This window comes from Haliaeetus leucocephalus, unplaced genomic scaffold, assembly GCF_000737465.1.
Source record: "Haliaeetus leucocephalus isolate CR32 unplaced genomic scaffold, Haliaeetus_leucocephalus-4.0 Scaffold848, whole genome shotgun sequence".
Classification (NCBI taxonomy): Eukaryota; Metazoa; Chordata; class Aves; order Accipitriformes; family Accipitridae; genus Haliaeetus; species Haliaeetus leucocephalus.
Genome location: NW_010973284.1, coordinates 378,614 through 405,839, shown reverse-complemented (window position 1 = coordinate 405,839; position 27,226 = coordinate 378,614). Strand labels below are relative to the sequence as shown.

The 27,226-nt window shown below is 45.5% G+C and overlaps 1 protein-coding gene across 2 annotated transcripts; it reads left to right on the top strand.

Moving 5' to 3' along the window:
- Positions 1 to 28: 28 nt before the first annotated feature.
- On the top strand, positions 29 to 26,883 carry PGM1 (phosphoglucomutase 1). 2 transcript variants are annotated; one of them, XM_010582290.1, is made up of 11 exons: positions 29 to 305; positions 14,968 to 15,130; positions 15,407 to 15,553; positions 16,698 to 16,823; positions 17,807 to 17,997; positions 18,432 to 18,586; positions 19,198 to 19,313; positions 22,516 to 22,651; positions 24,091 to 24,274; positions 25,373 to 25,507; positions 26,482 to 26,883. In XM_010582290.1, the coding sequence occupies exons 1-11, from the start codon at positions 60 to 62 to the stop codon at positions 26,569 to 26,571; spliced, it is 1,689 nt and encodes a 562-aa protein (XP_010580592.1). In that variant the 5' UTR covers positions 29 to 59; the 3' UTR covers positions 26,572 to 26,883. The 2 variants fall into 2 exon arrangements, with proteins under 2 accessions (XP_010580592.1, XP_010580591.1); XM_010582289.1 differs by lacking the exon at positions 29 to 305 and adding an exon at positions 11,047 to 11,356.
- Positions 26,884 to 27,226: the final 343 nt, after the last annotated feature.

The window sequence follows — 27,226 nt, the reverse complement described above, 5'->3', positions numbered from 1 at the left end:
CTCCGCTCCGCTCCCTTCCCTTCCCCGCGGCCGCCCGGAACTCGCAGCGGCGGCCGGCCATGGTGAAGATCGTGACGGTAAAGACCAAGCCGTACGGCGATCAGAAACCCGGTACCAGCGGGTTGCGTAAACGGGTGACCGTCTTCCAAAGCAATGCCAACTACACCGAGAACTTCATCCAAAGCATCCTGGCCACCGTGCCGCCGGCCGAACGGCAAGAGGCCACGCTGGTGGTGGGGGGGGACGGCCGCTTCTACATGAGGGACGCCATCCAGCTCATCGTCCGCATCGCCGCCGCCAACGGGGTAGGGCCGCGCTCCCCGGCGTTTACCTTCGCCTCTCGGCGGGGAAACGGTATCGCCCCGTTCGGTCCCGCTGCCCGGGGGGGGGGGGGGGGGGGGGGGCGTGCGAGCTGACAGCGGCAGCAGGAATTGGGAAATCGCCGGTGCTTTGCGTGTCCGTGGCGTGGAAGTCAGCCGGGGAACGGTAGAGGAGCTGACGAGGCTCAGGTCGTGTTTGACGCAGTACAAAATCGCCCGGTGGTTTTATCTCCCTGTGATACGTGCGGTTGCAATCGGGTATCTGCAAGCGCGGAGGTGAGGAAGCAAGTGCAGCTTTCCTGTTACTGCTTTTTCTTGCTTCGGGCGACGGTTGTGTTTTCCAGTTAACAGCACAAACCAGTGGCACGGCGTGCTGGCGGTGAGGTGTGCTGGGTGGGGAGCAGCGTTTCGTTCCGCCACGCTGGACTACGTCTTGCTGCCCGAGTCTTCGTCCCTGGGGATTGGTCTTGGTCCTGCCACTTGGTCAGCCCAAGAGAAGCCCAGCAGGGAATGTGATGTTGTTAGGAATAGCCGCCCTGAAGCTGAATTTGCAAAGGGAGGCCTTTCCCTACATTTGGTCTTTTCCAAATGAAAAACATCCCTTTCTCCTGGGACGCCTGACTCCTCCTCATCAGCAGCAAACTTGCTTCCTCATAGACCAACAAGGAGGGAGTGGGCTGAGGATGCTTGGTGGTTAGGGTTGGACATTAGGGTGAAACCTTAGGGTTACCTGTTTCAGCTTCCCAGTGGCAGTCGGGTGCCTTAATGCCCTTAAATGCCTGGCTTCTTAAGAAAAAAAAACAAAATTAATTTGAGATCGCTGCCTTCTTATGGCATAAAGAAGCAAATAACTTTCTTTTTAAGCCATGCAGAAATTGGTCTTTTGTGATTTGTGGTAGCTGGTCAACTTTCAGTCAGTGTCCCAGCATCCCTTAGCAGCACCGCCCTTGCTGTATGCATCTGTGGAAGCGATGGATAGTGCAGCCTTCCCTGACGGGAAAAGCAGCAGACACTGGTTTGTTTATTTGTTCTAAGAAAGGCTTGGAGTTGAAACGTACAGTTTTCATGCCTGACTGCATGCACAGACAGCATCTTGGATCCCTGTGAATAAGCAGAGTGGGAGACTTGTTTCCTGGGATAAAGCCTTAGTTTGTACAGGTTTTTGGGTATGCACCCAGGGCCTGGTGGGATGTGGCAGCCTTCCAGGCACCGAGGAGTTCTCCGTCATCTACACCTCGGCTCGATTCCAGAAATAAGAAAGGGCCTGAAGGTAAAACCATGCTGGGGTCTGATTAGGTGCTTTCTTGGGAGAGGGTCGAGGGCCAGTCAGTGCTCAAATCCTCATCGTGCAGACACTCGTGTACGTGCAGCATTACAGTGCTGAGCTTGCTGCCAGAGTTGCAGAAGCAGGTCCCAAGGGGCGGACTTGCTAATGGGCATTTGCCTTGTAGTATTTTGTCCGCGTGAATTCAGAGTGCTAGGACAGAGTTGGCTCTGAAGTCAGAAAAATGTTCTGGAAAAGCAAGAAAGGAAATGGGAGGTAGAGGAAGAAAACAGGTAGAAGAATATGTGGGTTAAGAGCCAAGACGCTAATATACAAATTGAGAAGTCTTACTTTAAAAGCTTTTCATTCTGAATCATTAATTTATAAAGCAAGGTAATGGCTATGGCCTGAGACAAAATGTTAGACTATTTCAAGCAAAACTTTAGCAACATTACAGCGTTACCAGTCACCTACTGATGCAGGTTCTCTATACCTTTGTTGTAGCAGGACAGAGGTAGTGGTATAGGCTTGCCAGAGTGCTGTAGAGTGCCATGGAGTTAGCCCCCCACTTTCCACGCCCCCGAGATTCAAAGAGGACTGGCAGGTCAAAAGCACCGCAAAATGAAAGATCTAAGTATCCCATTTGAAAAAGAGGGTGAAAAAGACCTCGTAAGGGAGCACTGAAGAGAAGAGCAAAATATTCCCCAAATTTTTTAATAAATAAACAGCAGGTAAAGCCTGAACATAGAGCCATTGAAAACTTGACATATGACTGCTGGCTTAGTCTTAGTGGCACTGGCCTATGTAAGACAGTGCAAGTATTGTATTGCCAAACTCAAGAATGGTAAAACCATCAGGTCCCAAGAAATGAGGTGACTAAAAATAGAAAGTTTCTTTACCAAATGCAAAATGCTAGTTTTTAATAAATTTCTATGTACTTGCTTTCCTATTTTGGAATGGTTAGGATGCTTGCTTTGTGGTTTTTCTCTGTAACTGCAAGTGTTAGTTCCCTGATAATTACCACAGTGTAGTTGAGTAAGAGCCTATGAATATCCTGTTTCTTCGTAGTAAATGTGAAGTAACTGGAAGTCGCCTACCCTTCAAAGAGAAGGGTGGACTACTTCTGTTAACCAGTAAGAAGGGGTACTGTGGAACAGGGAACACGTGGTAACTTATTCCTGGAGACTGTGGTATTGTCTGAGTGCTGGGGCTCCTGGGGGTCTCCTAATTCCAGCAGCCAGGTCTCAGAGAAAGACTTGGTAGTCTCATGCTGAGAAATACTGAGTAATACAGAGAAAACTCCAGAGGTGGCTGCACTGCCCTGTCTGGACACCTGAACTGCCAGTGCTGTTTTGTCTGTAACAGAATGATTATTACAACACATGTAAGGGGGAATGGTGTATAGGTATAGTAAGAATGTGATAGAAATTAAAACAAGAAGTTTTAGCTTTTCTGATTGCTTGATTGACAAGGTATGTTATGCCAGGCTCTATTCACTCATCTAAAGTCAGCCAGCCACCTGTCCCAAAGCAAGTTCTGGAAAACTGTATTTCTGGTCCTATGGAGTAAGAGGTGTTTGGATTAATAATGTAAAATCATGTGATTTTTAATATCTGGCTGAGTGGTCCTCTCAGGCCACAGGAGAAACCTGGGGACCACAGTTTGATTGTTAGTTTTACAATGTAGAAGGAAAGGATACTAAAGCAAGTTTTTGTTTTGTTTCCATCAGAAATGGTTAATACATAACTAAGTACTTATATTTGACTAGCAATAACTCAATTTGTAGTTGCGTGATTAAGGAGTGTTTATCCTATTTATAAGTTTGCATTATATAAGTAAACTAAAATAGAGTTTGTTGGTTTTACCATTCTCAGTTGGCATGCCTGCTTTGTTTTGGTCTGTTGTGCCAGGTTTCCTTGATGTTACTCCCACAGTTAGTGCGTCTGAGTCTTTAATTACATGAATAAAATCTTAGAAGCTCCTGTCGGAGCATCACCTGTCAGAGTAGAATTGTGGCTGTACAATAGCTTTTTGTCAAAAGCATGCAAAAATTACAGAATTGAAGCTATAAATCTAGATCTGATCATATACCTAGCACCAGGTTGATTCTCTAACATTGTCACCCGCTATGCAACAAATTTACTGTGCCCCTGGTTCCTTCTTAAATAAACAGAATTCAAAGTGCTGCAAAGTAGCTACATTAAAGCAAATCGCTTGAAGGTGTTTTGAATGCCAGGCAGTGCTTTGCATATTAAATACTAGCCTGGTTTTGTTTTACTGCTGCAGGACAAACAGTGCTTTTATTAGAAATACTGCTCTCTACCCTACGAAGTTTGGTTTCTTGGCTTGGCTGCTGTTAACCTTTTTCCCCACTCAATTATCCCAGGGAAACCCAAGTGTTTAAATTGTGTTGCATTGCTCAGCAGCTCTTTATTTGCCACTGCTCTACTTTTGTAGCTCTGCTCCCTTTTTCTTTGTGCTGTTCTGCCATAGCCTCCAGACCAGTTCCCGTTCTGATGGTGCCGCTGAGCCTATAATAAGCAGTATGGTGCAGTGCTGGCTTGGAGAGCCATGTTCTGGTCCCAACTAGAGTGTGCCCGTGTTCTCGGCTTCAGCATCCCAGCTGTGGAAGGGGCATAGTAGGACCGGCATGTCTGTGATCTGCTTTGGGCATGCTGGTGGGAAGTGTTAGTTGTTGCTCACCCCTATCTCAGCCTCACTTGTTTTTCTTGTCTAGTTTTTAAGAAACCTGTTACCAATATCTCTTCTGCTTGTTCCTGGCTCCGCACAGCACTGCAGTCAGCCTTAGCCTTCTTGGTTTACAGACCTTCATCCACTCAGCAATTGGCATCGTTATCCTGAAGAATGGACTCCCTCAGTCCTCAGGGTCAGATCTTCTCTTTAAGTAAAAGCTCTTGCTATTAGAAACATCAAACTAAAGTGATCATAAAGAAAGTTCTTCCAAAATGCAATCCCTGTGTACCAGAATTAGAGGCGGTGATGCTAGATCCTATAGGCCATTAAGAAAAAACTCAGTTTCTGGTCTTTCTTATGTTACTGTTTTTCTCAGAAGCAGGAGGGGAAATAGAGATGTGATATCTGAAGTGAGGAAATAGATTGTGCCATGAGCATTCCCATGCAGATGTATGCTAGCTTCAGGTTATGGTGGGTTTAGAAGACAGCCATGCATGCAGCAGCTCTTCCGCTTGGAGACTGCTTTTACACTAGCTTAAGCTTCTTTTTGCCTGTAAAGCTAATTGGTTTATATCAGTTTACAATTGAAGGTTATTAAGGCAGTGGCCAGGTTGTCCAGTTTCAGTGCCTTTTTGGAATTTTAAACTCTACAATAACGAAACTCCTGCTCAAAGGAAGAGCTAAGGTGCTTTGCATTTAATCTCTGCAAATCCAGCAGAGAGAGTTGAAATTCATACTAGCGGGGGTTTAACTGTAATCTCCTGGAACAATGACTCTGTATAACCAGAAAACTCGGCTCTGGCTGTGTTGGTAGGGCAGCAGGATGGAGTCTAATGCCGCCTTTTTGTCAAGGCAAAGTTTGGGATAGGTGAGCTGGACTAAATAGGTGCTACCTATATGTCTTATGCCAAGATTGAGCTGCACCGGGATCAAGAAATGCACTCCTTGCCATCCTGCCATGGTTCTCTCTGAGCTAGCCAGTATATTGATTGATGTTTCAAATGATGAACTGGAACATATCTTAGAAATAACCAGAAATAACATAGGGTATCAGTAAGAAGACGTGCAAAGAAGGATGCATAGGCAGAAGTAATAAAATACAAATGTAATATGTACATTTATAATCATAGTACAAGTTGCAGAGTAACATACTAAGCAGACCTGATGAGTAGACCACAAAGGCTGTCGGCAGTATCATCCAGTTATCCAGAAAAACAAACATCATTCCTAGATTTTTAAATGAGGTCATTGTAAGTGAAACCCAGGAAATAAAGTCTCAGCAGGAATGTAAGTCCCGATCTGGGGTACCACCCCTCAGAGAGGATGCAGTGTGCTTGGGCGAGACTCTAGCAGGAATGACCTGAGGTCGGGCAGATGGGGCCAGTGAGGAGGGAATGAATTTAGCAGAGAGGTGGGGAAGCATGCTGACAGTCTGCCCTGATGCTGTAGGGAGGAGGGTAACAAATTGTTCTCTGGCCTTCTGGGAATAGGGCAAGAATTAAAATTGTAACAGCGTAGGTTTAGGTTAGCCATTAGAAAGTGTTTTGGAAGCTTACAGCTAATGAAACGAGCACGTTGCCTGGGGAGGTCATTGAACCTCTGCCTGGGAAAGCCTCTAATGAGAATGGTTTGGGTAGGGTTGACCTTGCCTAGGGCAGGGTCTAGGTGACTTCTCCACAGCTTTTCTAGCCCTCTTTCCTGCTACTGTACTTCAGCCGCTTTTTATCCCTGGGCCCACAGACGAGGCTTCTCTAGCACATCTTAGTAAGTCTGTGAGAAAATGCTTGCGTACATCTCCCTCTCTCCCCTTCTATCGATGCTACTCCCTGCTATGTATAGCCACCTCACCATCACGTATATGTATTGTGGGTTATTGGCATGCTAACAGACAGCAGCTTGGCTCTCTACACCTCAGACCAGAGCTTCTGTCCCTGATCCCACAAGGTTTAACCAGGTATGTCTCTGCTCCTCAAGCTGGCATCTGGCTGAGCCAGCCAGTGCCTCCTTCTGCTCCACAACATTGACTGCATTTTGTAATTCTGGATTTTTTGGGTTCAGGTGCTGGTTTCTAAGAGGATCCAGGGACAGGGGCTATCTTTCAGCAGGCTGGGGCTGGAAATCTGGAGCATTCCTGGGTCTGCTCGAGGTAAACCAGCTGGAATCCCTCTCCCTCCTCCCTGTGCAGGGGCAGGACTGCAAATGCCAGGGCAGTCCAAGGTAATATGCAGATTTGGGTGTGCTTTGAAGAGCTGACCTTTGAACAGAAAGTTTCGCAATCTTGGTCATTGGTGTGTCCTTCTGGAAAAGGGAGGATCGGCCCTTACCAGTGTGACAAACCTGGAGCCCATCACGAGATCTAATAGCAGTCCATGGGATCTATAGCAGCCTTGCAGATGGTGGTTCCATCCCTAGCCCTGCAGAACCCTTTCTCTGCCACCCATCTGGCTTGTCTTTTAATTTTAACTGGGGTGCAATGTAGATACAGAACAGTGTTTCTTATTTCTGCAGTGACTTGTATGTACGTGGTTGCATGTATGTGCACTCATGCCATCAAGATGGTGCCAGATATTTTGCCTCTCTGGAATCTCTACAGCAACTTCAAAATGTAGATTTTTAATTCATTCATATGGAAACGAAGAGTTTTGCAGTTGGAGCAGCACTCCTTCTATGACTAATAGGCTTGCAGTTGGTCTATTTATTTTACTTTGGCTCCGTATGTCTTGGCATTACCAAATGTCACAGACAGAGCAGTGGCTCCCTGGACCGGAGTTGTACTCGGGTAGAAAGTACGTGGTTTTGGCAGCTGAACAGCAGGGTTGTTCAGGGCTGTTGGCACCCTCTTACGGTGAGTGTGCAGGCAGCAGTGCAGGGACTAGAACTTTTCTGTGGGCAGGAGTTAGGGAAATGCAATTTCTGTCTCAAAGGAAAGTTGCAAAATAAGTGTAAAATACCTGATTTGACTCCCGTTGTTCCCCTGGGGTTTCATGCAGTGTAACTTTTTGACTAATCACAGAAAAAGAGCATAGGAGATAATGCCTGTTGCCATATGGTTGCTGTCAGAAAAATTCTCGGGAAGCAGGAAAAAGTTTGCATCTAAACACAGCCCTACAGTGAGGTACATTGACTTTATCTGCCCACCGAATGGGGAGAGAGAAGTGTGAGAAAGAGGCATGGGAAGAAGCTGAAAGGAGACGAGAAGAAGGGCTGCTCATGGAGGAGAAGGCATCGTGGGCCTTGGAGATGCCTGACCCAAGGGTGTTTCCAGGGGATGAGAAGAGAGAATTACTATTCAGTCTGGCTTTTGCACAGTGGGTTCCCCCCACAACTATTTTGCTTGACTGAACGTCAAAATATAAGATTGTACCTTGGAGGAAGGCTGTGCAGAGGATGGGTTAGTGTCAGAGTGGTACGTTGGGAGAGCCCGCCTGCCTGGTCCCAGGCTTGGGGAAGGCTCCAGACAGCCACGGTCTGGAGTGGGTGGGATGAGGGAAGACGGCAGAGCTCACGGAGGAGGAGAGGGGATGGGGCAGGGACCGGCAGTATTGAGCCAAGGGTGGAGCTGCGTGCTCTGCAATATTTTAGTGAGGCTTAAGTCTTCTCAAAATAGTCTTGTTTGTCTTTTTATCATTAACCAAAGTCAACATTTAGTACTAGTTAGTTAGTACTAGTTAAAACATAGTTTTAACTCTGTTCTTTTACGTCTGAAGTACAAGACAGTAAAAGGGGACCTAAGCTAGCAAATGTCCCAGCCTACAGCAGATTGGCTGGTTGGAGGGGGAAACACCTTCACCTCTGGCTGCCATGAGGAGTAAGAGACCTAGGAAACATGACCATAATGAAAAGTTAGGGAGAGAGAAGAGGAAAAGAGATTGGGGTTGTTTACTGTAGCAAAGAGAGGGCACTCAGAGTCTATATGCTAAAGGATTTTTTTTTTTTAACGTGTGAGAAGTTGTCAGGAAGAGGATTATGATCCATTTGTTTTCTGTGTCAGCTCAGGAGGACTTAAACCACAGCAAGGAAGGTGTCCAGGAGATTGTAGGAAAACACTTCTAACTGCAAGGCTAATTATGTACTGGCACAGTTTACCTGGAGAAAAAGATTTCAAGAACAAGTTATAGCCACTTTCTGGAGGATGCCCTAGGTGTATTTGATGCTGTACCAGTTCTGGGGAGAGAGCAGATGACCTGCTGAATTCCTTTCTAGCCTGTAAGTGATCTGTAATGATCAGAGTCATCCATCCCAGATGACAGATCAAATGATCCTTCCCCAGTCTCTGTTCCAGTCCTTCAGGTGGACAGGATCCACCTTTGGTGAGCTTTTTGCACCTCTGAATCTTCTGGCAACTGTGTGATCACCAACCCCTATACCAGCCTTTTTGGCCAATTACTGGTGATTTAGTTTATCCCAAATAGCGATGCACGTGTTGCAGGAGAACCCTGGGACCAGGTGAGCGCCCCAAAGGCGGGGTTGGTGGATATGCCATTCTTGTCCCTATGCTTTACATGCACTAGCTCATCACTGAATTTTATATTTCATTTGATAGAGCGTGTTCCATTTTATGTACATAAGCAGGCACTAATGACCAACACCTTCCTCCCCAGCTTAGTTTAGTTTGATTCCTCTGTCTAGTACATGTGCACTGAATTACATGCACAAATTCCTAACCCTCCATAGGCCTTTTCCCTGCCAGTAAGTCCGTGTGCATCTCCTCCCTGCAGCTGTGGGAGCTGGTAGGTGGCCTGTGCTGTCCTCCTGTCACTTAATGCTGTGGCATTTTGTAGGGCAGTAAGTTTATTTTGCTGGGAATAAGAAGGGAAAGAGCTTGCTTAGGCCTTTTCCTGCCAGGCGACTGTCTCATGTGAGGCTCCCCATAGCTCATTTTGGGAGCTGGATTTTGTTTTCTGTGCCACTAGAGGGAAACCTGTGCCTTTGCATGAAAATAAAGGGCATCTCAGCTGCAGGATGCTGAAATAGCATGGATGTATCAAATACAAACCAGTTGTTTCTAGCTGCGTATCCCAGGCAATCTCACTATTGGTGTAAAGTACGTGTCATCCTAGTTCTGCAGTACACATGCTTCAGTGTGGTTTGGTGGGGAAAACAGAGGAATTAAGGAATCAAATTCTGAGCCCATGTGAAACGGATGGCTTCTGGGGCTCTGAGACAAGAGGGCTCTGGATGGATCAGGCAGCTCGGTTCACATGCAGTGTGTTCAGGCCAGCGCCCTGCAATGTCCCAGCTTTTGTCTAAGCCAGTGCTTGCCCCTTGGACAAGCCTGGGTAGGTGGCTGTGTGGGGCAGCAGCCTTTAGGCTTCCTGCAGATGGCTCAAAGAGCTTTGCTTTCTCAGATTAAACCTGAATTAAATTCCACTTCCTTGGGAATTGAATTCCCTCCCTAGGAAGCTCACCTGGCTGCTCGGCTCCCTTGCAGGATCTGGCTGATGCCTTTGCTCAGGTAGAGCCTCTCTCTCCAAAGGTGTTTTTCTGCCTTCAGTCATGAGGTTTCCCCTCAGTCTCATACAAGTTACCCAGCTGGATTCAACATACTGATGTATATAACAGGATCTCTTTACCCCTTGGAAGAAAATTTGTCAATTGTTGGAGCAATGACAGAGTTGGCACCTCAGGAAACAGTCCCGTGAGTGCCTTTGTAAACTGTCACAATTCAGCTGTGTACATGTCACCTTTCCCCCCCTGCTTTTTAATAATGGGACAAACTGAGTCATTACAAAGTGTATGTTCTTTAATTGCTCCAGTAATATCTATAAATTGTTTCCAGCAGCTTGGGCAGAGGACTCTGAATGTTATTGAAGAGGTTTGGAGGAAACTCTGATTTCATCTAGCATTCAAAGTTACCTTCCCCATGTTCAGGAACATGATGCTTCATAAGTTTATTGGGATCTGAGTCTCTTCTGTATTTGTTTAAGCTGCTGCAAAACAAATAGCTTTATCAGATGCAGTTTTCCAAAACATCTGGTAGTTTTTTGTGTTTTTAATAACTCCGGTTGCATATACTGCCCTTGGTGAGAATTGTGTGGGTATTCAGTTGAAACCATTGCTCTTGTGGATTTTTAGCTACTCTGGGTTTTTCTTAGTTGAACAAAGGTTGATCCGCTGTTCATCGTCCGTAACGTCCCTGTGTTTGAGAGGGAGCCCATGGAGAAGTCAGGTTGTCAAAGCAGGAGTCGTATGAGCAAACTGTAGGTAACAGATCTGTTGCCTTCCATTTTAAGAGTGACCTTTAACTCATCAGACTTTGCAAAATAACTCCAGCAGAGTGCTGCCGTGCCTGCTGGAGGCTTACCTCCAGCCAGCCGGCCGGCCCCGGCCAGCGGCCTGGCGCTGCCGTGCAGATCTGCTTGGCTGGCGAAAACCCTGGGCTCCGCGCTGGGGTAGCACGTCGGTGCATCTGAGCAGAGGGCTGAGCTGCTTGCCGCTTCCCCAGTCGCCCCTGCCCTAAGGGAGAACCGGATGGATTGATGGTGCTGGGCTCCAGTGGGTGATCGCGCTGAATGGCAAGGAGCTGTGCCTGTGGAAAACAGAAGATGATAAAGAAGACCAAAATCCTTTCCCAGCCGTTTCAGTGAGGGACGGCAGCGTGGAATTGTGTATTCTCTGTGACATTGATCCTCCACAACAAGTGCAAGGAAACGTCTTCAGTTACAGAAACCACATTCAGCTCAAGGTTCAAGGAGCTATTTTTGGGTGCTCAACAACTTCACTGAACTTCTGTGTAATAGGTGGGCCATTGCTGGTGTCAAGATTGATTTTTGTATTTTGCATAATTTACTTTTTAAATGCATTTGTATGAAAAAAGAACATGGAAGACGCTCCTCTGCCTCTGTTGACCATGCCGACAACTCCTTATAACGATCAGAAACCAGGAACCAGTGGATTACGGAAGAAGACCTTTTATTTTGAATCCAAGATGAACTATTTGCAGAATTTTATCCAGAGTATATTTTTTTCCATAGACCTAAGAGATCGACAAGGATCTTCTATGGTAGTTGGAGGTGATGGGAGATACCTTAATAAGTCTGCAGTGGAACTGATAGTCCAAATGGCTGCTGCCAATGGGGTTGGTAAATGTTAAATGACTAAATTCCTATAGTTGTGTAGCTGATAAATGCAGAAAACCATAATAAATTAGTCACTATGAGATTTAATTGCCCCAGACTTTATTCAACTGCTAATAGTTAACTTTTTAATGGAAAATGAGTTTGATACTACAGAAATTACTGTTTTTTCACTTCTAAGCGATGCAGTTGGATAGAAGTATGTGGCAATACACATGCAGCAAAGAAAATAAATACTGCTGGGTTTTTGTGTGTTCTCATTTTGTGTTTTGACATGCCACAAGCTCTTGGCATCTGTGGATTTCATAGTCCCTCCATCAGATCATAAAACCCTGATACTGTTAAGAAGTGAAGAACTGGTAGAGCCATGGCTCACTGTTCAATGGCAGCGCAGCAGAAGCTCTTTCAGCATTGGTCTGAGCTGCTCAGCAAATGAAAAGGCAAAACACAGGGTTTGTTTTTTCTTGGCAGGTGTAAGTTGTGGCTATGTGATAAGTACTCTGAGAGCCTTTGAAAATTGAAATAAGATGAGTTAGCAAGTGAGTGGCAACCTTTACAGTGATCTCTGGTTGTGCTGGAAATCTATTTGGGAAGCGGAACAGAAGGCTTGTCTGTTTGCAGTAGAGCACGGTTCATGCACTGCAAGACTCTGGGCACTGAGGTTTTCCTTTTGCTTTTTAATAAGAAGTGACTCTGCTATCTGTCCTGGATCTCTTAGTGCAGAGCAAAACTTTAAGAGACCTGGCTCTTAGGAGTTCGTTTGACAGAAAAACTTAGCTGATCACAACAGGGTAATTTGTAAGGAACAGATGAATAGGAGGAGAGGTGTTGTTTTTTGGTGGTTTTTTTTTTTTCTTTTTTTAAAATGTACATATTTTCTGTTTTGGAAAAAAAAATTCTTTTGGCATTGCAAATTAAGGTATTCCTCTTAAGTCAGTGTATGGGCTGAGCAGAAGAGCTGGAAAATGTGCACAAAGAGCCAGGTCTGCTGCTTGGACTGTTTGACACTAGGACAGATTTTCTGCTGGTAAAGGTGAGATTAGACTGATCTTCACCAGCTGAGACTTTTCTTATGCATTTCTTTCCAGCAGTGTGGCCCATGTCTGGCTAAAATATAGTTTTGCTGCTGGTTTTGGTATTTTTCATTGATTGTTTTTATACAGTGTGGCTAATACTTGTGTCTATCAGCATTGTGCTCATCTTGCTCTACAGAATAGAAGGGATGAGTCCAAGGATGTTTTCAAATATAAAAAGCCACGAGGAGGGCATGCATATTGTGTTTTGAGTATGCTAAAATCTCTTTGTTGGTGTGTAGCAGAGATGTATGCTGTTACCTCTACGCATGTGGGATCAGTAGGTTTTCCAAATTGTGCCAAGCACACTTGCTATGTCGGTAGCATCACATTGCATGTTTTAAATGATGATTATTTGGTCAAAGGAAATGACCAAGGTAGTTTGTCCACTTAACCTGACTTGTATAAATAGAAGTGTCTCTATTCGGAGACTGTAGCTGTGGCACAGTATATAGGATTGGTGCATCTTGTGATGCATCTCTTTTCCAGAAGGAGGACTGGAAGGGTGTGCTGATGACACGGTGGAGCTGTAGACAGCAGCTTCCGTGGGCTGGAAAAGATGTTTTCAGTGTGAAAGCATCAGCCTGTGATGCTGGGGGGAGGACGGGGGGCTGCAGGAGGTCTCCTCTATTGCCCGTGTGTATCTTTGTGGGGGTTTCAGTAAAACCAGGGTGCGAGTGTTGCCTGGATTGCTTCAAAGTGCTGTAACACAAAATTGCTGCACAAAGTGGCTCTGTTTGTGAATGGCTCTGTTTTGAGCATTCTGTGAAAGGTATTTCTGCATCATTACATCCTTAGATTATTCTCATAAGAAATTCCAGAGAATTAAAAAAGATTAAGTGTAAATTGCTCAGCACGCTGCTACACTGAGCAACCTTTTCCAGTAGTTACCACAAAGGATTTAGCATTGGATGGGGGGGAATGACAGCTGAAAACATCTGAAAGCCAAGGAGGACCCCAAATCAGAGAGCAGCTTGTTATGGAGACAAGTTTTTCTTCTTTTTCCTTCCTCGCTGCGGGAGCAGCAATGCACATGCAAAAGCTGCAGTTCAGGTGTGTGGGGAGGACAAGTAGAGTAAGGACAACGGATTTGATGTGTTCACCCAGCTCTCCTGCAGCTGCTGCGTGGTTTGGAAGGGAAACCCCCTTGTTTTGCCAGTCCTCCGCAGCATCCCTTGAGCTGCGTGCGAGGCCTGGCAGAGCAGCGATGCAGAGGGGCCTTTGCGGCTGAATGTGACCCTTGAAACGAACCTGGGAAACAAAAGATGAAGTTCTAGAGGAGCTTCCTGGAGACTGCATTAATTCTCGGTGAAATTGAAGGAGCAACACTTGGAGGCTGGAATAAAACACGAGACAAGGTGTAAGAATGGGGAAAAAAAGCAAAACCCATGTAGGTTGGGCTACTTCAAATTAAATGTATGGTGTAATAAACTAGTGCAGACAGCCTGGTAGATAGGCACTGTGAGGGCTGTAACATTAGCTACCATGGCCAGCTGAAAGAAGGGCATTCACTTTGGGTTTATAAACTGCTGTTTCACATTTTTGCTCCTTGTTTGCTAGAGGTGCAGTTCTTTTAGCGGCGCCTTGCTTGCCCAGCTGGTCTGTGACAGCTGTAGCATGTAATAACTGATCGGCAGCAAAGCTGGAGCTTAGCACCAGGCAGTGCTGCAGGAGAGGAATCACAGTCATCCAGTCCTCTTGGCTTAGCACCGAACGTGGACCTTCAGTCTGGGCATGCTGCCTTTTGTTTTCTGGTTTATGCTGTGTTTGAATGAAATTCCTCCTCTTTTCTCAGTCGTATACAGGGTCTAATCTCCTCAGTTGATGGAGAGTAGTCTCGTATTTTTTTAAATCTCTGGCACCTCATTTGGGGGCTATGGTAGGGAGCATGTTCTTCCAGAAAAATATTCATCTTCTGTTTTATTACGTGAACTCCAGCAACTGGATCCTGATTACCTTGTATTGCTTAGCACATTGGTCTGGATTTAATCTCAGTGATATTACTAAATTTATGGGAAGGAGGTGTGCTACCCGCTGTGAGTAGGAGAATCTGTAGCTGGTCCCATGGGAGTAGTGATGATGTTTGATTTTTTTGTTTGTTTGTTTTGTTTTGTTTTGGGTTTGTTTTGTTTTGGCTTCTCTCAGTCCCATTGTGTCTTTTGAAAGCAAATTTCGAGACCATAGCCAAAGGGGTTGTTGTTTGGGGGTTTTTTGTTTTTTTTTGGTGGCTGTTTAGATGCCTCTGGAAAGCTCAGCCCTTCAGTGCAAGCTGCCATTTCCAGTTGAGCTGCAGCATTCATAAAGGAAAATGCTAAAAAGGCACAACAGAGCGGGGTCAGATGCTGACCTTCACAGAGGAGAGCGGAGAGCTTCGGCAGCGTCCTAGGAACAAGCTGTTTGCTCGCAGAGAAGCGGCACCTCTGCCATCAGCACACCTCCTGGGGGCTCTGGTTACCTGTTGCCAGTGTTTGGGGTTTGGTGGTTTTGCTGGTGTTAGGATTTGGGACTCACAGTACTTTGTTTCGCTCTTCAATTTTCAGATTGGCCGCTTGGTCATCGGGCAGAACGGCATTCTCTCCACCCCAGCGGTGTCCTGCATCATCAGGAAAATCAAAGCCATCGGTGGCATCATTCTGACAGCCAGCCACAACCCTGGTGGGCCCAATGGGGATTTTGGCATTAAATTCAATACTGCCAATGGAGGTAAGGTTGCTTGGTTCATTTTGATTTGCTTTGTTTCTGTTAGGCTGTTTCTTGTGTTGGCCCCTAATATAACTGTCTTAATATCGCAGAGATTCAGTGCCCTGAGCAGTGGGTTTCCCTAAACAGAGCAAGTGATTGATCTGTTCCCCTCACACCCTGATACTCCTCTCCAAGGGAGGTGTTCCCAGCTCCAGGTCTTTTGCTGTACTTCTGAAGTGCACTTCTCGTGCAGTCTGATTCTTTAATGTCTTCCTCCTCGACCATTGTATCTTGCAGGTCCTGCTCCTGAAGGTATCACAGACAAAATTTTCCAAATCAGCAAGAAAATTGAAGAGTATGCAATCTGCCCAGATCTCCAGGTGGACCTGAGCACCATTGGGAAACAGCAGTTTGACTTGGAGAACAAATTTAAACCATTTACAGGTAAACAACTATTCTTCCGCTTGGAAAGTTTCGTTTCAGGTGGAGTCAGTGTGGACCTGCCTTGAACAGACAGGGACATTTTGTGTTTCTGAAGGACAGATGTGGCCATTCTGATCTTTCCTTCTCATCTCTTGGATAATCCGAGCAAGGACATCGCTCCTGGTCACCGTGTCATCCTGGCTTTTTTTTTTTTTTTGGCCTGCATCTTACCTTGTGTAGATACTTTAATTATATCATTGTTTCTGTCCTAAAAAAGGTTGTACTTCAGTAGGTAAATCTGAGCCATCAAACTTTGTTAAAATCAGAGACTTTTGTCTGTAAGATTACCATTAACATGTACTTTTGAAATGGACAACTCTGCAGTTAAAGTGCATTTTCCTGATTAAAAATTATAATGTTAGTGTTTAATCTTTGTAACTGATTTTTTTTTTTTCCCCATGGTTTCACATACAAAAGCTGTCTCTGTGAGTGGGTAAGCCATTACATTTCACACATGACTTTTGTCGATTAGCAGTGAAATATGAAAATACATTAAAAAAAGACTATTGAAAAACACTTAACTGCAAGTATTTTTTACCATCTCCTGGTGACCTGTGCTTGTAATTAAAAAAAAAAAAAATCAGAAGATTATAAAATTTGTATTTCTCTCATTCTCTGTAGTGGGATTTTTACGTTAATGAGGTTTTCATGGGTCTGTGTTTATATGGCCTCTTAGTTGCAAAGGTGCAACTTTTTCAAACTATTAGGTGCACAGTTCCCATTGACTTTGGTGGAAGTTGGAGATCTGGTTATTTATTTATTCTTCCTTTTCCTTTAATTCCAGTCTCCAGGTAAGCAGAGTGGAACTGAACCCTCTCAGAAGAAGTCCAGGGAGCTGTAGCTGGGAACAGTGTTTGTCTTAAGGATTATGTTGGTCTGTTTGGTCTGTAACCTGATTAGCAGTGACAGCCTGTAATTAAATTATTAATGTAGGACCATTATTATTGTCTTTATGAAATGATTCTATGGGATGTTTAAAGGCTTTATGCTGAGTCTTGGCCCTTTGCACTAAGGACTGTCAGCACACTGCCACATGTAGCAAAATCGTTTTTCTGCAAAGATTTCAGACTCTGAGAGTTGGTCTCTATTTACTTTTTTTTCCCAGTGGAAATTGTGGACTCAGTAGAAGCTTATGCGAATATGCTGAGGAACATCTTTGACTTCAATGCATTAAAGGAACTGCTTTCAGGGAAAAACCACCTCAAGATTCGCATAGATGCTATGCACGGAGGTACGGGTGGACTTCGGGTTTGGGGCGTCGTGGGGGGCCAGGTGTCCCTGGGGCTTTGCCATCTACTTCAGAGAGAAAGCTTTTTTCTGGAATTTATATCTGTCACTTGTGAATTCATTTCTTGTTTTGCAACATACTGCATTTTTCTTTTTGCAGGCAAACTTTTTATGGCTTTACGTTGTTTTCTTTTGTCAAATGTTTGGACTTGGGAAATGTTTGGGTTCGGGGAGGATCCTGTGTGGCTCACACACGTTAATCCATACTTGAGAGACAGAGGAGGTTAGAGCTGATGCTGCCCTGGTAGAGTTTACATGAGTCAGTGTCCCATGAAGGTCACAGCAGTTAGGCAAAGATCTGCCCATAGATATTTGAGTACAAAAATGGGACCATTGGACTGTTTTATATAATTTAATATATAAGCCAAGCTTGTGAGTCTCTTTCAATAGACATTTTCAGGAGCACCCTAGCTTTCTTAGCATCTTGTTTCTCTTGTCTCAAGAACATTCCCATTCCTATGCTCACTTATTTTTTATTGTCTACATTATTGGTGTTTGAAAGCAGTAAATCCTATTGTACTGCTGGATATCCATGAATCCCGCATGCACTTTGTTCTGTTATATGGGGCTGTTGTACTAATACCTCCGTGCACAAGCCCTTCACAGTGGGGTCCTGGCTCACGCGCTGAGCCGCTGGCATAGGGTCATCCTCACTTCTAAACCCACGAGTGGTCTTACTTATTTAGTGGGACAGCCCCTCAGCTGAAAAGCTGGCTTTGGCAAGAGCTTGTGTGCCTGGATGGATCAGGCTTGAGCACGCCTATGTGCTGCTTGGGGCTTTTGGCGTGAGCACTTGTGCTTTAGTGCAGTAAACCAGATAAACTAACCCAAAGTGAGCGGATCGGAGGCCTGGGTGGTTATGTGGCTGGTGCAGAGCTGCCTGAGGGCAGAGGCTGACTCTTTCCTCTCCATGTTTTGCCGTGATAGTTGTGGGCCCTTACGTGAAGAAGATCCTGTGCGAGGAGCTTGGAGCCCCAGCAAATTCAGCGGTGAACTGCACCCCGCTAGAGGACTTTGGTGGCCACCATCCTGACCCCAACTTAACCTATGCTGCTGACCTCGTCCAGACCATGAAGACGGGAGAGTATGACTTTGGAGCTGCCTTTGATGGAGACGGGGTAAATGGGCTGTTCTGTATTCACCTTTTTGCCCTCTAGTCATTTGTGTGGGAGTGATGGCTCAGCTGCTTTTAAGCAGAGAAGGATGAAGGCAAAGACCTTTTTTCTCCCTCTCTCCCTTCTGTAATTGCAAATAGAAGTGAACCACTTGCTGCAGTTTGCCACCATGGCAATAGTTGGCTACTGTGTTAATAACGAAGTCCAAACTGTATTTAAGTAGCTTTAAAAGCTGTGAAAAATCAGCAGGAAGGTGAAATACTATACAGGTGTTGCTATTTAACTTTTTCAAAACTCTGTATTTATTTCAGTGCAGTCAAAAATCTCTCTGAGTTGTTGCGTTGATAGGCTGCACCTGCCAAGTGGAACAACTTCTGCCATCGCAGCCTTTTTGTGCTAAGCAGGGATAAGAGCTGTTTCTCTCTTGTCTTCACCAGGATCGCAACATGATTCTTGGGAAACACGGCTTCTTTGTGAACCCCTCCGACTCCGTCGCTGTCATCGCTGCCAATATTTTCAGTATCCCTTATTTCCAGCAGACTGGAGTCCGTGGCTTTGCCCGGAGCATGCCCACCAGTGGGGCTCTCGATAGGTAGCATCTACCTCTGTGTGTGGTGGGAGAGGGGAGGGGAGCCTTGCCAAGGAGGGGGACTGTCCCTTTTTTGTGGTTTAACACATGTCTATAGAAGGGAGTGAGTGCATGGTCTGCCTGAAGGGTGAAGCAGTGCCAGGGCTGCTGCGGGCTGGCTGCCAGGGGAGGCAGTGAAGTTTAATGAATTAAATCCTGTTCGGGGCCATGGCAGAGCTAGGCTCTGCTCTTGGCTCTTTCTTTTCTCTACAGATAAGCCCAAACAAATGATCTTCCCCCCCCCCCCGCTTTTTTTTTTTTTTTTTTGATAGTGATATTTTCTTTGTGAAATGCTTTGAGATGTACAATTTAAAATGGGCTTTAGAAGAGCTATGTGTTTATATTTATTCTTTAGTTGTGCATCCCACCCATTTTCCAAATGTTACACTGGGATAAAATAGAGGATTGCTGTACAAAGATTTGTTGATTGTAGAAAACCAAAACAGTGGCATGACCTGCCTTCAGTGTTACCCCAAAAGAGATGCTTGGTAGCAACTGAAGCTCCTGCTGCAGTATTTCACATGGGAGCGCTAAGAGTCCAGCTGTGATGTGACTTAGCCTTCTTACCTTTAAAGGGTGGCCCATGCTACAAAGATTGCTTTGTATGAAACTCCAACTGGCTGGAAGTTCTTTGGAAACTTGATGGATGCAAACAAACTGTCTCTGTGTGGAGAGGAAAGTTTTGGTACTGGTAAGTCAGTGTTCCTGATTTCACCAATGATGGTATTATTCCTCCTCTTAGTTCTTCATTGTGCTGGGTAGCTGGGGGTTTATCTTTCATGAGTAGTTGTTAATGCTTCTAAAATAATAAAATAAAAAAAGAGCTTGCAAGAATCACTGGTGGAAACGAACACAATGCTAAAAGTTTTGTCAGGCAAGAGCTAGTTCTCCTTTCAGTTACTTAGGAAGGCATACGTAGATACGCAGGAAGTTTAAGGGCCTCTTTACTAGCCCGGTCATTGAGTCTATGGGGATTAAGTGCAGTGTTAAATGTATTTTTCAACTCTTGGTGGCCAGGAAAACCTTCTAAATGTTTTCATTTCTGGAAAGAAATATGGTTTGGAGCATGCAGTTTTATTAGGGAAGGTTTCAGGTCACTATTAAATCTCTGAGCTTAATAGGGCCCTCATTTTCCTGTTCTAAAAACAAGGTATGATTTATAAAGTTTAAATTAACACTTGCCTTTGAACAGTCTAAGCAAGTTATTAGGTTACTGAGAAACAAAGTGAACATCTTAAGGAATTTACTAGGGGTGTGCACGTGACACAAAACTATTATTTGTGCAGGGAAGTTAAAGTGAGCAGATTTTGCTCTGCGTCGGAGCGGCGTGCTCAAAACACGCAGTGTTCCCGGGAGGCCTCAGCAGTTTCTGAGTTCTCCCGTGGCATCTACCACGTGGTTTTAACATCGTGACTGTGGAAGCGGGACCTTCCTTGCATGCAGGAGGTCAGCACCTAATTCATGCACAAAAGCTGAGTTTTACCTGGTCTGAATTCTCCCCGAGATCTTGTTTTTCCTATTCTCTAAAGACCTCTGAAGACTGGAGGCAGCTGGTAGGATATGCAAGGCACAGGGTCTTGAGGGAATTTAGGTTGGATGATTTCAGGCTCAAACCTTGTGTGTTTTCATTCCACCACTCCATATTTCAGAAGAACATTTTAGCCTGTGTGTGGCTGTCTCACAGAGCAGGGATGACCTTAAATCCCCAAATGCCTGAAATTAAGTGCTTTGTGGAACTGGGGTGCACAACTTGACCTGAAAGGATCGCCCCAGCTTTTCTGTAGCTAAGGAAATGGCATCACAGACTCCAGTTGAAAGCAGTTTGCTGTGGAGCTGAAGCAGCCTTCAGTGGCAATATTTTTGCAATCAGATGCTGTTCTGATACATGGGATTTGGCTTCAGGTTGGAAGGAAGGGGGAATTTCAGAAAATGTGGTATCTCTGTAAAGAAATCTTGAAGTAAATCATGAGTAAAAAAAGATTTTGGAGTTTTGCCCTGAATGATTTCAGCATACGTTAAGTTTATGTGCTAGACTTTGGCTAATGAGAGGGCACCAGCATTTCAGTAAATAAATAAAAACAAAAAGCAGCAAATGATTCATGGAGCTGCTGATAGGAGATGGTCTCTAATGAGCAGCTCTCTAAAATTGTTTCCATCTTTTATCGTATGAGGAATGAGCTCATAGTTTCTCTCCATCCCCCCAATAGGTAAGTGACTCTACAAATAAAAGTGACGGATTCCATTTGCAACAGGGGCTGAGAGAGAGGTTTGAGATTTTGGCCATGCAGCATCATGTCTGAGTGGCCAGGAGCTGAAGCAGTTCTGGGGGGGGCAGATTAAGAAAGGGCCCAGGAGTGTTGGATGCCCCCCGCCATGCAAAGGGGGTTTGTCCATCTGGCAAAGGCACTTTAAGGAATGAAAAGGGGTGAGGAAGGTTGTTTGATAGTAAGTTAATGAGGAGTTGTTTGGAGCCGGACAGAATGTGAGTGCTGAAGGGGAGAGAGGTGAAGGAGCAGCCAAATAGACCCAGTAAAAATTGAAACAAACTGTGAACCGGTGGGACTGGAGTCTAGGAGCAATTAGAGTAATGCGACATGACAGAATTCCTGCTTGCTTTCTTAGGTATTTTATTCCAGCAATAAGTTGATACATCACATGGGACTTCTGTTTATTTAGCATTCCTCTCCATCACCTCTGTACAGCTCTCTCCGCTGTAAAGGACCGTGAGGATAATTTATCACCGCATCCACAATAGTGGGATTTGTGTAAAGCGCCACGTAACCCATGCCCCAGCCCCCAGCCTTTTTCCCCAGATGATTGCCCACTCTGGCAATTCTTGAGAGGGTAAAATGGCAGCTCTCTGCATTAGCACGTGTACCCTGGCTCCTTGGGATTTCCTTAATTACCTCTTTGGAGGTTTTCCAGAGCTCAAAGGATAAGACTCAGAAGTTGTGCATCTGTGGGGCACAGCGCCGATCTCGCAAGCCAGCAGCATGGAGTCTGGGTTGGATGTATTCTGGGCTGCCATTTAATCCCTCGTTTAATTTAGGTGCTCAGGGTGCTCTCTAACTTGCAACACCGTCTCGGGTTTCCCGAGGGCCCGGGTGCTGTGCGGTCCCTGCCCTGCCACTGTCAGCCCCTGTCCAGTCTGCTCCCAGGGCAAGGCTGGGCTGGCCTCTGATGGTTTCCTACTCTCCGTGCAATGCTTGTTTTGGAGGAATCCTAGTCTAAACAGGGTTTTTCACAGCCTTTCAGTGCCTGGCACCTGGGAGTGAGAGCAGGCACGAGGTGCTCTTCTGGTTTCCGCATGTGCACGAGGTCTTTCCTTGAGCTGCCGTTTGCCAGCCCCGCTGGCTGGTGCTGTCCAGCAGGCTGCTCTTCTCTCCGTCATGGGGTAATTTCAGAGTCATTAGGGTTTGGCTTCCTCAGCGAGGGCTGACATTTTTCTTGGTGCTCAGCCAGAATATGTGCTGATCAGAGTATGCTGATTTGGCAAACGGTACGTGACAGCTGCTTGAAGAGGTTGATGCTAGTCCTTCCTGAGCTGTTCCTTTGCATTTGCCCTTTTTTTTTTTTTTTTTTTTTTTTTTAAAATGACCTTTTTACTGTGCATTCCCCATTACTTCCTTGGGAACGGAATTAAGGATCTGTGAACAATGAGTGTGTGTGTGTGCTAAAAGGGGCCGAATGTTTTATTTGGGCTATAGCTAAAAGCAGATGATATCTTGAACTGTTTTAACAATACAGCAGGGATCGAGCTCATGAAATGCCTTCCATTTGTGAGTATGTACGGCTGCCAGTTGGATGGAGAAGAGGGGAACAAGGTAGGGCCATAGCAGAAACTCTTGTGTGAAAGGAGGTGGGAAATGTGTTTCTGCTGTGGCTCTCTGCAGGCTCCGACCACATCCGCGAGAAGGACGGGCTGTGGGCTGTCCTGGCTTGGTTGTCCATCCTAGCCACCCGCAAGCAGAGCGTGGAGGACATCATGAAGGATCACTGGCAGAAATACGGCAGGAACTTCTTCACCAGGTGGGGAAAGTGCTCCTGATCACCTCACACTTACCTCTGTCCTGTGTTCGACCCTCCAAGGTCAGAGTCCCCAGCACTGATGGCACCAGCATGTGCTACAGCAGTGCTGTTCCTGCCTCGGTACACTTGCTGTTTTTGTCCTGTTGCAGTAATTTAAAACTCCCTGAGCAGTTTGCTGCAGTGTGCAACATATCTGGGTGAAATAAAACAGTGGGTATTCACCTTAACCTCTCATGATGTCCAGTTTAGGATTTGTTATTCTAAACATAAATCTAGTAAGTATCAAAGCCTGCAAAGGCTGTACTTTTTATATATCCAAGGTATCTTTTTTTCTTTTAATGGAGGTTTTTTTTTCCTTACAAGATTCTTTTTTGCCATTGGAACAGTAGGTTTCTTGAGACCGGAAATCATAAGTGAATTTGTAGTATCTTCAGTGATGGCAATGTCTTACTGAATGGATGCTCCAGCTCCCTAGGCCATTATTTACCTGGTTGAGCTTCTGTCCAGCCCCCAAATACTCTAATTTAAACTGCAGTAGACATGGAAGGTGAAAAGGGAAGGAGTGAGAACCAACCCAGCCAAATAAGCAGAGGCGGGAACGCTGTCTGGAGTGAAAGCATTAGGCAGAAATCTTTCAGCTTGCAAGACCAACATGAAAATTCTGTCTCAAATTGCCAAATGAAAGAACTTGCCTTTTTCTCCCCCCCCGCTCCCAACACAAAGCCAGCATACATCTGAGGCATTTAAACCTGTGGAAAAAATGCCAAAGTCTAGAATAAAAAGGCAGTCTTTTAGCACCAGACATATGTCTGCATAGCAAGCTAAGTGCAATGGTAGGCAGGTTAGCAAGCCTGTGCGTGCTTCATCTAGCCAGCCGGGCAAATAAAAGCGGCGCAAATCACACTGGCAATCAGAGTACAAAGTCTCAGATCCTGATGTGTGCTTCAGCCACTCTCTGCTGCCTCACTTGGCTGGGTTAATGAGATCAAAGCTGGCACTGGTATGTTATCATGTGCTGCAATCACACCTGCATTTTGCTGTGGGGACAAACACAAGGATGTTCAGGCAAAATTGTTACTATGAGGAACCTGCTGAGATCCTATCAGCAGAATTAGAATAAATTCTTTGCAGTCAGCGTTGTTGGAGTCTAGCCCTCTGTCTTCGATATGCCTAGTGCAAGACAGCACAATTTGCGCTTTCATCTCTCCTGACGCCAAATGCCTGTGATATGTTGAAGTGTATCCCACGGATCTGTGTTAGATCGTAGCTATATTGCTGCACACAGATCCTCCTCTCTTTTCTTCCTGTCCTCTCCTCCAGTAAGGGAGTAGAGAACATCTATGGGGCAGCCCGCAGTGTTTCAACAAGGGCATCACAAAACATTGCTATTCATTACAGCCTCCCCTTCCTAATTTTTGTTTGATGGTGACTGGTTGTAGATATGACTATGAAGAGGTGGATGCAGATGCAGCTAGCAAAATGATGAAGGATTTGGAGACTGTGATGTTTGACCGCTCCTTTGTGGGGAAGCAGTTGTCATGTGGTGACAAAGTCTACACAGTTGAGAAAGCTGATAATTTTGAGTACAATGATCCTGTGGATGGAAGTGTCTCCAGAAACCAGGTGGGCATAGCCTGGCCTTGGCTGAACGTGACCTCAGAGGGGTGTTGTGCTGTGTACTTTGGGCTTAGTCTTTGTCTGTTGCATTTGCACCTGCTTGAAAGTCACACGTGGCATTTTTCCCTTGGAAAAAATTTTCTGCCTGTGTGTTTGCTGGTGGGATCCTGCCCTACATGAGGGAAATTGCTGCCTTGGAGAGTGAAGGGTCTGGAGGCTGCTCCAGCCCCAGCAGGTCCTGGAGGGAGAGCAGAGCTTCCCTAGAGCCGCTCTGAAGGGGAAGGAGTGACGGAGCGGAGTTGAGGAGGATCCTTTGGACGATGGGTCAGCAGCTGAGAAACGGGCTGTGCTGAATACAGTGTTGAAACCCCACTGGAGCATGAGGCACAAACCCTCCCGTTCAGGTTTTGTCTTGTCTCCAGCGCTAGACCCCCCCGGTTGCTGCAGGCAAATCCTCCGTAGGTGCATTTGTCCCTGAGCTGATGGCACTCCGCACATGCTTGTCCCTAAAGAGGGCAGGCAGCATTGCAGAGTGGCTCTAACTGGGGATTGAGTTCCAGGCTCCAGAAGTCATGGGGGTATTAAATACATGTGAGACGAGTAACCTGTCACCAGAGATTATTGAAGTAAAAATGTCCTGTAGATGGATTGGTTTGACAGCATAATGTGGAAGCATAGTAAGTGGGGAGGAATAATGGGGAGAATGTTTGCCTTGCCTGTGGGATGACAGGAGCATTTTCTTTACGTCCTATTTTTGTGGAATTGGTAACCAAGTGGTAACCAAGTGGGTTGGTAATGCTGTGTCTGACAAAGAAGCAGTCCCTGGCTCTTGTTTCCAAGCAAGCCCTGAGGCGAGGGACCTTACAGCAGCAACGTGCTTCAGTGCTCAGGAGCTCTAGCAAGTTCCCCAGAGTGGGTTAGGAGGGACACTAGCTCCTCTGGAAGTGGACAGAGGATAATGGAGCCTTCTGTGGCTCCCTAAAGAGGAGGAGCTCAGGGATTGTGCAGGTCAGGCATAGCCGCGCTGGGTCTCATGGAAAATACCTTGGGTACCCAAGAGGCACGTAGCTGAGAGGCTTTTCTCCTCCCCTTCTGTCTTTCCAGGGCTTGCGGCTCATCTTCTCTGATGGCTCCCGCATCATCTTCAGACTAAGCGGTACAGGCAGTGCTGGAGCAACTGTGCGGCTGTACATCGACAGTTATGAGAAAGATGCTCAGAAGATACATGAAGACCCCCAGGTAAGCATTGCATCTCAAGTCATGGGCACTGCTGGCTCCCAACCTCCCTAAAAAGTTTAAATCTTTGCTTAGCACTGCCTTGCTTAGAGCTATGTGGAGGTGCTAGGTATTTTGGAAGCAAGGGCTTTGGTATCTTTAATCCCAGTATAAATAGATTTATTAAAAAAAAAAAAAAAGCTCTATGTGGAACAAGTGTTACTTATTCAGAATCCCTCACAGCTGCTCCTGCAATCACACATTAGTTTTTCCTGTTTATGTTACATCTGTGCCTGGTTGCAGGTGTGGGAGGACACTGCTTCAGTCCAGAACTGATCTTCTAATTGAAGTGTTGCATTGCTAGGGATAAAATGAGGTCATTCCTATACCAAGTGTGGGAAATACTTGTTTAAAACAAATAAATAGGAGTAAAAGGATGCAGTTGTATATAAGATGGTGCTGACCTGTTCTGTACTAAGTTTAACACATATTCTTTACAGCATCATTTAAAAATGCTGTTGACCTCTCTTATAGGCTCAGGAGGAAAAGAATCCTCATCTTATATTCCCCAGCAAACAGTCTTTGAGCTCTTTTTGCATAACTTACTGTGCCATTATTGACAAAAAGACTGGAAAAACCCCCACATTCTGAGAGGGACAAACTAAACTTAACAGTTTAACTGTCCTGTGCCGATGGCGCAACAGAGTTTGGAGTGCAGCACGATGAGGGTGGCAGCAGCGACACCGGAGCTGCGCTTGGGTTTTCTCACTGCACCTGCATGAGGTCGTAACACTGCATCCCTCACTGCGCCTTTCCTCTCGCTGGTCCCACAGCTCACGTTGTGAACCTGAAGCAGTCCTTTGATCAGCAGTGCCAAGTTTTGGGTGTCCCGGGCTGACACCAGACAGACGCCTGCGAGGAAAGGGTGGACACGACGGGCGTAGGCTGCGCGTGCTGCTCTGCTCCGTGGTTCTGAGCTGTCTCTTTCCTTTCTGCAGGTCATGTTGGCACCTCTCATTTCTATTGCACTGAAACTTTCACAGCTTCATGAAAGAACCGGCCGCACCGGTCCAACCGTCATAACATAAAACCTTGGTCAGACACCGTGTTGGAGTGCACACCGAGTGAGGGAAGTCAGCCTGTCTCCCCTTTTATTGTCAAATCTGTCACTAAAAGAGGAATATTAATTTTATCTCTGTATTTAAGAACACTATTGAACTCCTAAAGATAGACAATAAAACCCAGCCCCTGTCAGCACTTTGTGTGCACATTGCTGTGCTGCTTTTCTGCATCACACAGCACTGCTGGCAATTTGTGTATGGTGCTCATTAGCACAGCCTTTTGGTTTAGCATATGTATTTTTTTTTTTCTTAAACAAAAGGCTCTAGAAATAACAAAGAGACTAAATTCTTCAATAGCACAGAGGTTTTTTTCTCTCTTGGAAACTTTACTGGAAAAGAAGCACAAATACTTTATCCTTGTTAATACATAGTCTTTTAAATGTGATGTCTCTGAATCAGCAACGGCTGTGTATTAAGGCTGAGTATTTTTCGAGTAGGTGGATTTTTCCCTTTCAAAACCAAATTATGTAAATTGACCTCCATTTGCCTTCTGTATAAGAAAAAACCCACAACAAACCCTCCACACAGAAATGAGCAATAACAAGCATTGCAGGATATTAAAGTGATACAGGCTACAATTACTGTTCAGTGCTCTTTTATTTTCTTTTTGAAGAATGAAAGA